This window comes from Balaenoptera musculus, chromosome 5, assembly GCF_009873245.2.
Source record: "Balaenoptera musculus isolate JJ_BM4_2016_0621 chromosome 5, mBalMus1.pri.v3, whole genome shotgun sequence".
NCBI lineage: Eukaryota > Metazoa > Chordata > Mammalia > Artiodactyla > Balaenopteridae > Balaenoptera > Balaenoptera musculus.
The window spans coordinates 37,901,780-37,919,902 of NC_045789.1; the positions used below are offsets into that span (position 1 = coordinate 37,901,780).

The following is an 18,123-nucleotide window of genomic DNA, read 5'->3' on the forward strand; positions in this document are numbered from 1 at the left end:
CTGAAGTGTATTCCAAAATGTCAAAGAAAAAGCAATTATATTGGCAATATAGTCTGAATGTTAATGATATATTCTAAGAATCTAAAAGTGATTAATTCCCATACAGTGTATATATTGAGAGAGGACGACATTCCAAAAGCTAAAACATCTCTCTTGGGTATGCCAAGCCCTAAGAAAAAATGTAAAGTAGGCAGTTTGTCTTGGGGCTGGCCCTCACCACTCCTTCCTACAGACTCCTCCTACGTTTCACCCTGAGTTCTATTCCATCAACCCTGATGCCCTCCACTCAGACCCTGGTGCTCTCACCAGGGTCTCAGTTCCTGCAGGTCACTACTAACAGCATTGCTCCATTTCATTTGCTTTGTAACATTCAGCAATGTCAGAATCAATCTTTACGTATCTGTTCCCACATTGACTCTCTCTATCCCTGCAAAAGAACATATACTCTGAGACAGTAGTCACATCTGTTCTACCCTCTGTTGTATCCTCAGGTAGCAGCAGAATATATAGGTGCTTAATAAATAAATCAACCTGAAAGTAAATTAATTTGTTACTCTGGGGGGTATTTGTATTTTAAGAGATACAATTTTGGATGTCTTTTGACCCAGAAATACTATTCTAAAATGTATATGGGACACTTGTGTCCTACTGCAAATCCTCTCAGTCCCACCTCTTGTTCAAGCTACCACTGCAACAACCAAGTGCAAGTAGGACTTGTTCACCTTTGTGAAGATGTAACTTAACAGTGCCTCACCCCAACCCCTACCATACCTGTCTTTGGCTGCCTACTGGGGGGGGGCACTTAGGGACCCACACCTGCACAACCTGGAAGCACAGGGGAAACAATGCTTGTGGGACCACCTTGGACCAGTGGAGAATGGTTCAAAGGAAGATGACAGATAAATGCTTCCCCATTTTCTTCCCCAAGCAGATAGCTCTGAGACACATTTCATAAGGCTCCTCAAAAGGTCCTGGTGAAAATAAACATGTCACATTTATATCTATACCACATTTTGAAATGGTTTTCCCTCCTTTTCAATTCAAATCCCCCATTTACTCACTGTCACTCTCTTGGATCACTTTCTAAATAAACTAACTGCCCAAAAGCTTTGCTTTCGGGGGAACCCCAGTCTATTATACTACACATGGAACAAACTGTGAATGTGGATATATTTAGTTATAATATTAATTACAGTGCTGTTCATAATATTGAAAATTGAAAAGAACTTACATGTCCAATAACAATGGGTAGATTATGCAAATTCTATATTATCAATAAAATTGAATACTTTGTAAGCACAGATGTCCCTCGGTTTCCACTAGGGACTGGTTTCAGGACCCTCCAAGGATACCAAAATCCACAGATGCTCAAGTCCCTTACATAAAATGGTGTAGTATTTGCGTATAACCTACACATATCCTCCTATATACTTCAAATCATCTATAGATTAATTATAATACCTAATACAATGTAAATGTTATGTAAATAGCTGTAAATACAATTTAAATGCTATGTGAATAGTTACCAGCACACAGCTTTTTGGAACTTCCTGGAATTTTTTTATTTTAATATTTTTAACCTCTGGTTGGTTGAATCCGCACATGTGGAACCTGAAGATATGGAGGGCCCACTGAATTAAAAGAGATATAGTAGATAAATAGTTAATGACTAGGAAGAATGTTCCTAATATATTTAGTATAAAAAGCTAATTTCTAAACAGTCCCCTTTTTTGTAAGCACACATACACATAAACACAGAGACAGTACTAGAGGAATATTCCACAATTGTTAATGGGGATGTTCTGTCTGGTTAACAGTGGTATGGAGGCTTTCTATTTTCTTCTTTTTATTTGTATTTTCTAAATTTTCAATCATGAATATGCACCATTTAAATGGTCACATATTATTCTAAAGGAAGTCAGGGAGAAGTAAGTAAAGAAATGCCTTTCTGGACCTCTAGAATTCTAGCCAATACAGCAATGGTAAGTGAGCTGTTTATTTAGTGACTATCACCCACCATTCACCATAAACTGCCTCAGTTTGGCCTGTCCTCTGAGTACCATGAAGCTGAAAGGCCTTTAGTCATAAAGCTAGTGTTTTGTAGAACAGTAAGAGGTTCTACACATTCCTCTTCTTGTTCATGTGAATAGCAATCTCTTTAAGTGCTCGGAGAAACATGAAGTAAAAGAACATGCCAGCTGATTAAATAAACTTAACTCCATATGCTATCATTCTGTTAAACAGAAAAAAAATTTTCCATCTAGATATGTTGATTTCCAACATATGGAGACACATAAAGCCTAAACATTTTATACTGTGGAGATGTTTTCTGCAATGAACAAAGAAGTTGGGGGAAAGCTACCGCTGACTCCTGAAGACAAGTAGAACACTTGGCACGGAAGACACCCAAGCCAAACAATGAGCACCCATATGACACTCTTACACCAGCTGCACATTTTAAAGTAAGAAGCTTTCATCCTACTTCACGTTGTCTGACAAGCCAAATTACATATAAGATGTTTCACTTAGACAAGTACACTCCTTCTGCTTGGCTATTAGGATCTGTAGCTTATTTTCAGCTTGGGTACTTACTCCATAGGGGGAAATAATTTATGTAGTAAATCTTTTAAATCCTAAGCCATTAGCAGGGTGTTTATTAGAAGATACTACCATGGCGTCTGATTATTCCATAGATGTAAGATTTCCAGATGTCTAGGAAAACATGCAAACACGATGCTCACAGCTCAGTCCCTATTAACGTTACAGTCAGTGTACTGCTAAAAAGCAAATTTTTATTAATTTCCCAGCCATCTTATATCAGAAGCACCTGTTTATTTAAAGTGCCAGGGCCTTGTGTGCCAGGAATGACGTGAAAACATGTAAACAGCTGTCCGAAGGGCAAGAGCAGAGGGTAGAAATTATCCCCAAAGTTAAAGAAGCTATATGTTGTTAGACTAAAAAAGCCTCATTATGAAATATAACCTATAACTTTCATTAGCATATGTCTTCTAAAATCCGCATTTAGTCCCCAATTTATAAATAAGTCATGTTCCAAAAGTTTATTTTTTCAACTGGCTACATGACACTCATTGCACATTTACTCATAGAAACAGTATTAAAAATAGTTATAAACCACAATAGCAATGAACATATTACTACTTGACTGCTATGACCTCAGGGGGCAGTGGGTGCAGAGAAGGAAGAAGAAAGTTTCCTTCCTCTTTCTGGGATGTAGGCCTGGCCGGGGAAGGAGTTTTGAAATAGGAAGTGTTTGTCATTGGCATCCCGCCACCTCATTTGCACTTCTACATCTCAAAGCCCTAAAGCTGGGCCACAGGCAGCCAGTTCTCTGTGCTGTGTACCCAGCTATGATTCTCCACCCAGATCTGCCTTTCCTGCTAAGTGTTTCATCCTCTAAATACACCTATCTCACCTCCCCCTCTGAACACCCTCCCCCCCCCACCCAAGCTCCATCCCTTGGGCTAGCTACTGCCAGCAGGGTCAAAAGGAAAGCCATCTTATTATTAATTCATATTAAGAGTTAATAACACATCACCTTCTAGGACAAATTCCTTCCAGAGGTATTTAAAGTTTTAAAAGAGGCTGACTCTTAAGCAGAACACGTCTGTAATTGATGTGATTTCCAATGATATAATAAATGAAGGAGAAAGGCAAAGGTAGCACTGGAAGAAGAAATATGGGGGCAATATGGCTTTCAGGCAGGATGAAAGCCCCCTCTCCTATATTACCCTTTTTACAGCTGCTTCTTCCATTATTTTTAACCCAAGTTTTCTCTAAAGTCTCCAACTTAGTCAACAGTGGCTCAAACGTACAATGAAGACAGCACCTACCTTGCAGAGTTGTTGAAAAAATTTAAAAAGTTGGTCAACCATTCAACACAGTGCCTGGCACATGACCAGAGTAGCACATTAGCGCTAATTCAAGGCTTTTGTTCTTAGTTTGAACATTCAATCCCATTACAATGAAATGCCACGATTTCCTTTCTCCCTCACAAGATGACGTTCTATGCCAGATCATTCACAATAAGCATAAGGTTGCTTTCTTTTTGCATCAAATATTCTAAAAGTAAAAGATATAATCAGGGACAATTTGGAAAAGAACAAACACAACATACAAAAATAGAAAATATATTTGATACCTCACTAATTATCAAATAAATATAAACTAAAATAAGAGCATTTTATGACTACTGATTAAAAAAATTAACATCAAACATTCAGGTCAAGGTACAGTAGGCCATGGCCCCTAGCACATTTTTGCTGTCGCTGTAAACTAGTCAGCTCTCTTAGAAAGGAAATAGGCAACATTCATAAAGAGCTACCAAAAAATATAAAAGTTTAAAGCCTTTGACCCTGAAAGTATGTTCTGGGAATGTACCTTGAGAAAATAGTTCAAAGAATGAAACAGGCTACATCCATGAATTCTACTTTAGCATTACTTATAAGAAGAGTAGGGAAAAAAACAGAAACAACTAAAGATTGAACAGTATGACAATTAACTAAATTATGTTACACTAAAAAAAAAAAAAAAAAAAAAATTATGTTACACTCACATAATAAAATATTATAATCAATGACAATGAAAACTAATAATGGTTGAAAAAACTAATATTTCTAAAATGTTTGCAATAAGATACAATCATATAAAATTAAGTGAATACACAGCTTTAACCTATAATCATACTAGAAAAAGTTTAATGGACATCAATCACGTTCCTTTGATCTCAAGGAACTTGATTAGTAAGACAATGTTGAACAAACAAAACACCTGAACATTCCCACAGGTTTCATTTTTCCTAACACATAGTGGACATAAGTAAAGAAAGTGGTCCATGGATCCTTCAATGACAGCTCGCCTCCTTGCCCTTGCATCCATCAGTTCCATAGCTGGAAGCTTTAGGTCTGAATCTAATCTTATCTCTAAGCAGAGAGAACATCGGGGCTCTAATTAAGCAGCTCAACCCAGTGGGCACTAATTTATCCCCACACTGATGTGGCCCTGGGCCCTGTGATGCTCTGCTCCCCAGACCCAGTTCCAGCCCACATGCCCCCCTAACTAGGTCCCTTCTCCCAGTGGACCCTACTTTACTGTGTACTGACCACTTCTCCGAGAAACCAAAATCGTGCCCCTGAGTCCCTGCCCAGAAAATACAAATGTCTGTTCCCAGGTCCCCTTCCTCCTGTCCTGCCAGGACCTCCTGCCTGGCTCAGCCTCTATTCATCAAACAGGGCCAACCTATCCTATGGGCATTCCCTCATTATTCATTTGACAAACGTTTATTGAGCTTCTAATTAATACCAACCACTAGTCTAGGTTCTGGGGATTTGGGAGTGAACAAAATGAACAAATATACCAGTCATCCTAGAGCCTGGATTCTAAAAGGTAGTGCTTACATTTGGTAGGGGCATGTGGAGTTTCCATCATCTGAGTGCTCCTGCCCTTCACAGTGGTCTCTGGATCACAAAGTCTAAAGTTCACAGGCATGAGAGTACTCAGGAGCTGTAGATATTAATCCCCAATCTGTCACTGAGTTCCTGTAAAGCCTCAGGGGCAGAATGGAGTTAGTGTGTAAAGAATGGAGAATGGAAACTCTACCACAAGCTCTAGAGTTAGAGAGCTCTGGCTTTGAAGGCTGGATAAGCTCCATACTCACTGTATCACCATAGTCACTTAGCCCCTCAGAGCTAGAATTCTCTGATTTGTAAAAAAAAAAAAAAAAATAACCCTCTGTCCAGGATGTTACAAAGACTAAATGAGGTCAGCATTTAGCAAAGTAACTGAAACACAGAAGGCAGGTAGTCCCTTCTTCTAACAAGAATATTTTATTCTATTTTTCCTATCATTAATCAGAATTAATCCATTTTAATCTCCTCTCCTTTAGTCTCTCCTCTCTATAATCACTACAAATCAAAAAACATGACTGCTGGTCTCTCGACTAAAACTAAACATACATTTTACTTCTATAGGTCAAAATTCCCTTCTGTATCTCCATCAGATCCTCTAAGATTCTTCCTTTTCACAACCTCAGAATTTCACAAATAACTACCTTCATAACCAGAATTTAAGCTGGTTAGATCCAGGTTGTGAGGTTAAGGGATTGACCCACTGTCTAAAGAAGAAAATAGAGACTGACAAGTGCCATCAGTGGGCCTCAAAAATATATATATTTTTTTAATTAAAATAAAAACAGGCAAGTTTAAGGCCAAGATTATCAGTTAACTCAAAGAACAGAAGTAAGATATACATCTCTTAATACAGGGGACTAAGGACACCTCTGACTTTTCAAAGGTGTTGCATGGATATAATTACAACTATGGATGATAATCACCAAATTAACTGCCAAATATAATTGTCAAAATAGTTCATATTCATTATCTCCCTTTTGTGTCAGTCATCTGGTCTAAGCACAAATAGGATTGGATTAAACTTTCATTCAAACATGTCTGAAAACCAGAAATTTTTTAAATGAAGGAAAAAAGAAAATTCCTAATATGATCAATTTGAGAGATCCTTTACCAAGGGTTCATTATTCTTCCACCAACAAATATTTCTTCCTTGTTCCAAAATCTGTAATGTTGATAAAAATGGGAGAGTCTTTATCCAACCATCATTGTTCAGTAGGTATCATAGAATAGTTAATGGGGAACAACTTTACATGCGTAATAGAATGAGTAAGGCCTTAAGCAAGATCTCTATTTTAAAGAAAAAAATTGGGTCATGTGAGGGCACAGTATGACTCAGTTACATCCTACACCCTCCTCTTCCTCTCTTTCTCTTTCTGTCCTCTCCCTCCTCTCGCCCTTTTTGTCCATGCCTATTCCTTTTCCATCTTCTTTCTAAACTGCTTTATATTATTCAGAGGACCCCACAGATTACCAAATTTATTTCAATGGGATTTTTTCAAGGCTGAAGAGACTGCTAATAATTTTTAAAGATTTTTTTTGTTTTTTTTGTAAATATAACGCTATATCAAAACAGACATATATGCATGTGCATATGTGCACACTTTCTCTCTCTCTCTCATACACACAAACACACACACACGTCATACACTCTTACTCCTTAGACAAATAGCTCTTTTCAGGTACATGTTATTTTTCATCAGAAATTATTCTGTATTCTCTCCTCTCAACCTTGTCTGCAATCAATATTCATACATCATCTCTCAACTTTGTTTCTCAAAGCCTAGACTTAACATAAAAAAGAGATTGTAAGATAAAATCAAATTATTGCTGGAGAATGAAAAGTGAGAAAATACATGATAAGAAAACACATGTTAGGCAAAACAAAGAAAAAGAAAAAAATAAAATCATATTTAATAGGCAATTAAATAAGTTCATCCATCTTAATAACAGCCTCTACCTGACCCCAACTAGAGCTTAATTATAGTGCGTTATTGTTAATGTCTCTTATCAAAGTGCTTTAAGTTTTCTTCATAACAGTCAAAAACTTTAGACATATGTTCTTCAACATGGTAAATTGCAGTAAATCCACACAAAGGAGTACTCAGCATATTTATAAAGAAGAACAAACTACTGGAACATGTGATAACATACGTGAATCTCACAAACGTTATGTTGTGCCAAAAAAGTCAGCCTCAGAAGAATACATTCTGTGTGGATCTATTTATATGAAGTTCAAGAGGCAAAACTAATATACTATAATAGAGATCATATCACCCTCGAGTTAGGGTGAGGGATTTACAGGGAAGGGGCTTGAAGTTATAAATGTTCAATATCTTGATTTGGGTGGGGTTAACAGGTGTATGCACTTGTTAACACTTAGCAAACTGAACAGTTAAAATCTATAGAATGTAAACTACAGCCCACCAGGTGGGGGAAACGATTGCTTTAAGCCAACACTGAGATTAACCAGAGGTCAGTGGAAGGTCTTTATAAATTATGAAACAAAATTTTTAATGGAAAATAATAATCCTATCTGATAGAATCCTAAATAAGAAACTGACCCCCCCAAAAAAATCAAACGTACTTACATGACCAAATTTCTACACTTGTCATCATAAAGTTAATTTAAAACAGCAGCTTCTGAAAACATGTTAGTGATACAGCTATACTTTCACAAAGTAAAGTTATCATAAATTATATGTCCTCGGGAAAGGCACAAGTACACTTAAACCAGATGATCAGGACTTCCCTGGTGGCGCAGTGGTTAAGAATCCGCCTGCATTGGCAGGGGAAACGGGTTTGATCTCTGGTCCGGGAAGATCCCACATGCTGTGGAGCAACTAAGCCCGTGTGCCACAACTACTGAGCCCGCACACCTAGAGCCCGTGCTCCACAACAAGAGAAGCCACTGCAATGAGAAGCCCACGCACTGCAAGGAAGAGTAGCCCCCGCACACCGCAACTAGAGAAAGCCCTTGCGCAGCAACAAAGACCCAATGCAGCCAAAAATAAATAAATAAATAATTAAAAACAAAAACAAAAACAAAAAAAAACCAGATGATCAGAAGTGCATTAATTTTACTAACCTGACAATGGAATTAATACATCAAGGTTCAAAAGGTAATAATTTTTAAAAACTGTATGTCAATAATGCTAGGGCTTATAAAACCTTTGGCTTATCTCAAACCACATACACCAGAATCACAGATAAATTAACAGCTCTAGACTCTAATCACCTAAACTGGTTTGGAGAGACAGACCCTTAACACTGGCCACATGCCAGATGCAAACGTGCTATCTCCCACGCAGGCTCCATACCTAAACATGAGGCAAAGATCAAAGATCAAGAAAAAAAATCCACCTGATAAGGATTTATTTCGAATTTTTCTCATCCTTGCACAAATTATTCAATGTTGCTTTATAAGATGCTAAGTCATAATCAGGATAGAGTCATTTTTTGTTCATCAAGATAAATACCTTTTATATACCACATGCAGCGCCTTAAAACATGAACTCCAAAATGACTCAACCATCTGGACATCTTCAAAGATTATGTATTGTAATGATATGAAGTTACAGCAAATAACATAATTACTAATGTTTCTGGAGTAACTAGCTTTTCTCCAAATAAGAACTTAAAAAACCACTTCAAGTGTGATGTCCATCTAGTTCTATAGGATATTCTTAAAATAAAGCTACTAGATTTTCTCAAACTAGCTGACCTCAATGGCTTCTTCCATATTAAATTTTAAATAAGTTCTTCATCTGTTCTATACTCTTAACTTATATAGAGTAAAACATAACTGGCATGATTAAAAATGGATGTTCTCATTGGTCAAATATTTTGATTAAAATTATGAGGCTTACCGAGTTCTAACTTAAAACATAATAAAATACAATTAAGATCAAAACTCAATTGTAAATAATTTAAAATTTTACAGTAATTATTAATGTAAAAGAAAGTCATCATTTTTGCCTCTGGATAATAACAATAAACTAAAATTATCACTATTCTGGTAAAGTGATAAAATACTAAGTTAACAGATCTCCAGGTATTAAAATGTCAGATAAATTCACTCCCATGATAGGATTTTCATTGCTATACCATAAACAACCACTAATCCTAAAGGTTTGATTCAAGGCATTTTTATTCTTTTTTAAGTTTTAACAAGTGTTTTCCAAGCACATTCTCTGCCAAAACCCTTTTAGACACAAAGGACTTACGCTCTACCTCATAAGAGAAACAGAACTCAAGTGGAAAAACAGTAAGCTTTCTGTAGACTTTGCTATGAGAAATATCTGCAGCCACCACAGTCAAACCAATGGAAAAGGCTGTTATAAGTCGAAGATATAAAACAGTACTGCCATCACTCCAGACTGCTGTCTCCACACTAATCCAAATACACAAGACTTGTTGGGTGGAGAGAAATCAATAGCAAATTAAGAATCTTTTTTTTTTTTTTTTTGGTTACAAATAATACATCCTGGTTTAAAGACTGAGATATAAAGAGTAAGGGAAAGAGTACATGAGCACTTTTTATCCAGCAATCCCAAACAATCTCAAATGAGTTCTTCTTCCTCATGGCCTCAAGTCTTTTTACTGCTGTTCCATTTTCTGGCTAACGTTCATAGAGCACTTTAATATTTTTAGAAGCTTTAACTAGTATATCTTACAGCATTTCTACGAGGTGTCAAAGCATCATTAGCCTCATTTAATAGCTGTAAAACAGACAGAAAGGTTAATGTCTTACTCAAGGCCATTAGTGAAGTCAATAGTAAGTTCAAGATTTGAGCTTTGAATTCTAACAGGACAACTAGCCAGAGTCCACTGGCCCATGAAGTTTCTAGCAGACAGCCAATCTAAGGGCTCCTTATTATGTTCTGAGTTGTTCAACAATAATCTAAATATGCAGTATTATATACTCACTTAAATAATTTTATGCTAAGATGCCACTGTAAAAATTTGTAAAACTATTCAGTAGATGTTTTGTTCACCTTGAAGATGAGCCTTCCTTCTACTGAACTCCTTTGGTACTTGGGCAACTTCTAAATGTGTGGCTGAGAATGGAGAATGGTCATTCAATCAGGATAACTAAAGGGCAGATCTAGAACATGACTATAACCAAGCTTAAACCATAATCAAGTGTAGAGTTATAGTCTCTGTCAGAAAAAATTATTTTTAACATAAGGTGCAAAATGGTCCATGTTATTCAATTTCCATATGGAGACAGATGAGAGTTCAAAAATACTACAGCCCTCTACCCTCTGGTTGGAATTCTGGCCTCAATAAGCACTGTGGCTGGTACAGTTTGTCACATGCTCAAGTGATTGAGGGTAGAAAAAACAACTACTGAATATCAAATGTTCAGAAATGGGTTATCTGAAGAGCAGTTATTCGTCAGAGTTTTTCTGGATACCACACAGCGTGGAGAGACACTGGATTTGATGGCACTCAATCAATATTCTCGTCACTAGAAATGTGTGTTTGATAGTTCATTAGAGCCCTCTCTTATCCATTTGAAGCAAACCCCCTTCTCTGTGACTCCACACTAACCACACAATCCTCTGATTACTAATTATATCACTTAGATACCTAGATCCTAAGAATGATGCACACTGGCTAATGTACACATATAGACAGTCACTAGAAACACCCAATTACATGTAAAGTAATAGGCTATAAAGGTTCTCAGGACAGAGGCCTTGTCTGTCTTGCTTGGTATTGCATCGCCAACAGCTGGAACACTGTCTGGCACAAAATGGATGCTCCATAAATTTTTAATGAACTATTATTGAAAATTGGAATTTATCAGGATCAATACTGGCAGTGGAAAAACAGGCAAGCTCAATAGCTTAGAAGTATGAAAGAGAAAGAGCAAGCCATGTATAAAAAGCAGTAAAATCACTGTTAATCCTTACGTGAACTAGCCTGGTCTAGCTGCAGACTTTAAAAGCCTTAAATCTTCAAGTTAAGTCCAATTCAGTCCTAAACTAATCCTGACCAAGACTGCAAAGTTTATTAGGAGCCTAATCAATGATTACGGTCTGTCATTAATCCTGCTGCGCTAAATGTGGTGTGCTCCCCCAAAGCACCCCCATGCTTACCAAGCCACAATGTGAACCCTACACCCCCACAGAACTGAGCATGACCCCAGATTCTGGGTTTGCTGTCCGTTCCCTAACAGACACCACAATCCCAAACTTACTTAGCTCTGGTCATTACAACTGCCTAGCCCTTACCAAGTCTCTTTCCAGACAAGCCAGAACACAGGAGCTGTACGCTCGGATCACTGTTCACTCAGGGGAGCTCTTCCTGAATCAAAGACATTGTCATCAGCCTAACGGTATGCACCACCACAAGACCCTGCTGCCATGCATCCTGAAGCACCTCATTCATACCTGAATTTGTCACTCATCCTTGAACATTTTAATTTGGAATGCATGCCACCCTCAATTTAAAAAATATTTATTGAGTGCTTGCCACCCGCCCTGCCCCAAATTACGCCCTTATTCCTAGCCCCATTTATTTCTGGCTCAAGCCTCAATCCCAACCGGGCTCTTAATGAAGTCCCAGCATGTCTCACCTCTATATAAACCAGTTATCTAATCACAGTGTTCCACAAGGTCTTATATAAGAAAGAACAGAATCATCCCCCTTTTTCAGACAAGAAAATCAGGCTCAGAGAGGTTAAGGAATAAGGACAAGGTCACACGGCATTTAAATAGCAAAGCCAAGATTCAAATTCAGTTTAAGTCTATACTCTATCCATTACGTTTTGTTCCTTGTTCATTTTTTGTAGCATCAGGACCGTCATCAGCATAGGCCTGACTACTCAGCAAATATTCCGTCAATGTCTGTTTAACTCATAGGGTGTCTTCAATGTCCATTTTTAAAATAAATAGCCATCAACAGGAATCTCATTTCAATGTTTATTTACCCAATGCAGAAATACAGCAAAAGCACCTTTTACCAACCTCCCCGTTTAACCTACTGGCCTGACTAACCAACTCTCCCACGCCCTCTGTACACTCTAACAGGCTTGCACACTTCTACCGCTCCTCTCCAGCTGAGATGCAACTTACCAACTCATGCATGTTAGGTTTGCTCCCAATTTGTTTGGAACACTTGCACTTGTTACTGAAATTATATAACTTGAATAAATATATGTAATCCAATGACATGTGCATGTAAAAACAGAGCTTTTCTAAGAAAACTAACTTGATTGCTTTAGAATGATTTGATCAATGTGTTACCACAAAAAAATTTCTCAATCAAATTAGACGTGTGAGGAATGTCAGAGAAAGTGTATAGTCCGAAGATGACTTTGCATTGAGATTTCTTTTCAAGTGTCTGAGCTCTCGCCGCACTTTAAAAGCACTGGGTAGTTAGAGCTGATGTATCAGTGTGGTGTGGTATGTGCAAGAACAAGCGTGTGGCTCTCCAAGCAGCGGGCCATACTTAGTTTTACAACGAAAGACTAGCATACAATTGTACAGTTACATGTTTGGGGTTAAAATAAAATATTTAGGGTATACAAGTACTCTGTTTTAACGGTTTCTCCCCTTCAGCCTTTTTTTGATTAAGTGGTCAACCATATCAACAGGACTCCTACCATGGAAGCCCCTCCTACGATGCCCTCCTTTCAGGAGCCCTCAGGGGTAGAAGGCTCCACAATGACACACTGCTGTCACTTATGGTCCCATCTCAAACAACAAACGTCCTGCCCTACACCACCAAGGAAATGGACACACGACCTTCAATTTTCTACTGTACTGAGGTTGTGTTAAACACTCTAGTGTGTTTATTACCAATAATTAATTTTAACTATCTCTTGAAAAACTCTTGTTTAAATTCTGTTCCTTTTTTGAACGAAAGTGAGTTATCTGTAATGAGGTGGATGGAGCCAGAGTCTGTCATACAGAGTGAAGTAAGTCAGAAAGAGAAAAACAAATGCCGTATGCTAACACACGTATATGGAATCTAAAAAGTGGTACTGATGAACCTAGTGGCAGAGTAGGAAAAAGGGGCAGACGTAGAGAATGGACTTGAGGACACAGGGTGGGTAGGGGAAGCTGGGATGAAGTGAGAGAGTAGCACTGGCATATATACACTACCAAATGTAAAACAGATAGCTAGTGGGAAGCAGCCACATAGCACAGAGAGATCAGCTCAATGCTTTGTGATGACCTAGAGGGGTGGGACAGGGAAGATGGGAGGGAGGCTCAAGAGGGAGGGGATATGGGGATATATGTATACATATAGCTGATTCACTTTGTTGTACAGCAGAAACTAACTCTACACTGTAAAGCAATTATACTCCAACAAAGATATTAAAAAATAAATAATAAATAAACTCTGCTCTTTTTTTAAAGAGATGAGATTTTCTATCTCAAATAATTCCAGTTCATGCAACATAAAAGTTTAAACAGTTCATGAACTGTTTAAAACCCATCCATTCAAGATTATCAGATGCTTCTTCAATTCTGAGATGATAAAAGTTCTAACGTAGACAGAACCTATAGATGAACACTTATAATATTAATTTGGGAATAAGATCATTTACTTACATTGGCACTGTCTATTAATAGCCTTACCTTAGTTTTTCACATTTACATCAGGTGAAAAACTCTTGTCTACTTTTAGCAAGCCAAAACAAATGCCCAAAAGCTGAGAAGTAAAAACATATGTAACAAAACCACAAATTTAGCAATAAAGTAAATGTTTTTAAAAATTCAAGATCCTTTAGGATTCTCCAAAATGTTCATCAACACATCAAATGAAGAATAGTAAACCTTCAATAATTTTGGGGATACTGAAAAAATTTTTTTCAGTTATAAATGTACCTTTATTTTTGAATATACAAACTCTCTTTTTCAATAACACTAGTAGTTAATGACAACTTAATAGTTGCTGTGTGATGCTGAACTAATTACTTAACCTTCCTGAGCTTCCTCATTTGCAAAATAGAGTAATACCTATCTAATACGCTGGTGAATATCAACTAAGACATATGTAAAATGCCTAGCACACAGCTGAAGATAAACCCATGTGAAAACCCTTCATATACATACACACAAACACACACACAAAGTCAAGTATTCTTAATGGGGAAGGTGGGAGGAGACAAAGTACATGCATTCTCTGAACATGTATGTGAAACTTCATGCATATATACTTTAGTGCCCTTTACTTGGGAAAGAGCTCAGTTTTTCATTAGCTTCTCAAAGGAGTCCATGACCCCAAAAAAGTTTACCTCCTTTTATAGTAGGCTTTGGCTTTATTTTCTCTGGTCCCATATATATAAAGTTTATAAAATTTGATTGGATACTTTAAACACAAGTAATTTAAATTATTCAACAGCAACAACAGCAAAAAAATTCAATTAAAAGTGTGGTCATGGTAAAATATGTATTCTCCTTTTATTTCTCTTTAAAAAAAAAAAAAAAACAAATTCATTTGGCTCAAATTATTCCCCAACCTTACCATAATTAAAAGCAACCATCCAAACTCAAAATCAAAGTTTGAAAACCTAAACAAAAAAACAACAGCAATAACAAAAGAAAAAAATAATCAGGAAACCCTAAACAGCCAGAATTAAAACCCTATTACTTATATAATAAAATGACAATTGTCCCTTCTTTAGAGTTAATCTTTCAAACTACTTCATTCCTTCATTTTGACTCAAAGTTAACAACATTCACTTCAAACAGTTATTACATATATTTTAAATCTGTGTAATAAGGAGACTGCGTAGTATCGCAGAAGGGACCCTTAACTAGGAATCAGGGAAACCAGGGTTATGGTCCTGTTCTGTCACCAACTGACTCTAAGACAGCTGGACCTCAGCATTCTATGGCACTATGCTTCTACATAAAAACATGCAGTCCCAAAGTAGAAGACTAAGATACCTGCTATCCTAAGACTATACTTTATTACTAAAACAGAAATGTACAAAAGGGAGGTTACCTGACAAGAGATTTGATTCTAGGTCTAATGAGAAAATATACCGACAACAATAAACCTTTGAATTACAGAGAGTTCCGTACCCACTGTCAGCACTCTCACAGCAGATATACTCAGAGCAGAGCTTCTAGTTGGGGCCATTTAAAACTTTAGCTTCACATTAATAAGAATAACTGATACCTCCCCAGAACTGCTCCTTTCCTTAAGGTGAACAGCACTTAGAAGAAAGATTTAACAAAGTACAGACAGACAAAAATATACAAAATAGAGGAAAGAGCAGTTTAGTGTGTCTGATAGGTAAGCCCTTACTCTGTATTTCAATAAAAAATACTTGTTATGGGGCTTCCCTGGTGGCACAGTGGTTAAGAATCCACCTGCCAATGCAGGGGACACGGGTTCGAGCCCTGGTCCAGGAAGATCCCACATGCCGCGGAGCAACTAAGCCCATGTGCCACAACTACTGAGCCTGCGCTCTAGAACCCACGAGCCACAACTACTGAGCCCACGTGCCACAACTACTGAAGCTTGTTTGCCTAAAAGCTCGAGCTCCACAACAAAACAAGCCACCGCAATGAGAAGCCTGCACACCACAACAAAGAGTAGCCCCTGCTTGCCGCAACTAGAGAAAGCCCACGTGCGGCAATGAAGACTCAATGCAGCCAAAAATAAATAAATAAAATAAATTTTTAAAATAATAATACTAGAAAGAATTTAAAAAAATACTTGTTAGGGAAAAGGTAGCTTATTTTAATCAATTTTATTTCCAAACTGACTTTTGCAAAACAAGTATTTTTCAATGGAGTATAAAATAAGGCTTTATATACCAAGATACCCCTACGGTGAAGAAACATCCCTCTTCCAAAAAACAACAAAAACAATGTGAATGTTAAGCATTTAATGAGTCTGCCAAATACAACTCTTTCAATGTATTCCTGTAAGAGCTAGCAATATACACAAAGGCAAATTAGCAGGGCAAGAGGTTTTCTGAGAGGTGTGATGACTAACACTTCAGGACTGGAACATGACAGTTATTAAAAGAAACATGAGAAGCGTTCTCCCAGTTCCTCACAGGCCAATGTCTCTACTGCAAGAGCTACTACAAACAGCATTCAGAGCTGAATTCACACACTCCAGTCTTGTAGGCCTAAACCACCTTTTGCAGTTTTCCCCCATGTGACACATTATGTGAATCAAAGAAACCAATCAGTAATTCATTTACTGAAGGTCAGATATAGGGTACAGTGAGACTCAGGCACTCAAACGAATAAAAAGAAGGAGCAAAAGAAACCCAAGATAAGGGTCTTGTTGAAACCAATGCCCCAGAATCCAGCAAACAGCCCACCTGTACAGAAAAGACCAGAATGAGATGACACGTACCAAACATTTTCCTCCATGTTAAAAAAAGGTTCACATAGCATCTGATTCACACCTTTGTACATGACTTCAGGATCAACCAAGGCTTTTCAAATGCTTTACCTCATGAATGGGACTTCCAAGCAGAGGTTAACTGAGGCCATCTAGGAAGGATCACCAGGAGGCCTTACCACTGCCAGTATTGAAGATTTAATAACAGCATGCTCTAACAAGTTAAAGTGAAAAGATTTCAGTCTCCAAATTCAAATATTTTGCAGCATATTTCAACTAATTACAAGGGACAAAAGATTTCCGATTTGCACAAGTAGAATTTAGAGATTATTTCTTAAGAAGTTAGTCCTAGTTCTTTTTGCTGTCCTCAAAATACAGTCTACCTATTGGAAGGAGTATAAATAAATACAAACTTTTAGATGGCAATTTGGCGTATCTATCAGAAATTAAAACATGAATGTACCTTTTGATCCAGCTATTACATGTTGAGGAATCTATCCCATGAAATTTTTGGATGCAAATATAAAAATGTTCATTCACTGCAACATTTTTGTAAAGGTGAAAAATCATATATGCTGATTAACGTACAGGACACCACACAAAAGAATGAGCTGGACTCATGTGTATTGACATGTAAAGAACTCCAAGACACTTTGTTCAGTGAAAAAAGCAAAGTTACAGAACAACAGGTATAGTAAAAGTATACTTATGTCAAGAAAATTGTGTGTGTGTGTGTGTGTGTGTGTGTGTGTGTAACTACATAGAAAATATTCTTAAAGATTAACACCAAACAGATAACAGAGGCTACCCTCTGGGGAAAGAGAGTAAGTCACGGAGTGTGGGATTGGTGAGTGCGAAGAGAAGTACAGTTTTAAAGAGGGACTTTCACTTTCTACTCCACATCCACCTGTATTAGTTAAACATTTACATCATATATATAAAGCATTTGTTCTTTATAGAAAGTAAGAGAGGTGCAATGCCAAATTTTAGCTAAAATCTAGAATCACTAATAGAGGATGCTGAAATAGTCAAAGAAGTAAAGGCTGTTGGCCATCAAAAACACCCTTTACAGACTTAACCTTCCAGGGAATAAAGGAAAATATGGGTAGCACTGTAGTTATAAATGAACATGACCATGTCTTCATAAAAGAACAAGCATCATTCAGAGAACTAAAGAATTTGTATCTTAGAACTTTGAGAATATAAAAGATACTGAAATCAGGAACATTATTAAAAAGCTATAATCTTTATAATGTCTCTTAGAAATACAGTTTTAACAACAAATTCTATTACTTTGGTACAAAGTGTCTATGTACAGGTATGTCCTTTTGCATTAGAACACTGACATGTGTAAAGAACCAAGTGATAT

At 37.2% G+C, this 18,123-nt stretch overlaps 1 protein-coding gene across 4 annotated transcripts in view; it reads right to left on the reverse strand.

The window, feature by feature from the left end:
* KLHL2 (kelch like family member 2) overlaps positions 1-18,123 on the reverse strand; it is a 128,204-nt gene that overhangs the window by 66,883 nt on the left and 43,198 nt on the right. The window contains exon 1 of one of the 4 annotated variants that reach the window (XM_036853067.1): positions 3,852-4,076. The exons of the other annotated variants lie outside the window; for them this stretch is intronic. Within the exon in view, the coding sequence (XP_036708962.1) occupies positions 3,852-3,893 (42 nt within the window). The 5' untranslated portion in view covers positions 3,894-4,076. Of the gene's footprint in view, positions 1-3,851; positions 4,077-18,123 lie in introns of those variants that run through there. 4 annotated transcript variants of the gene reach the window in all.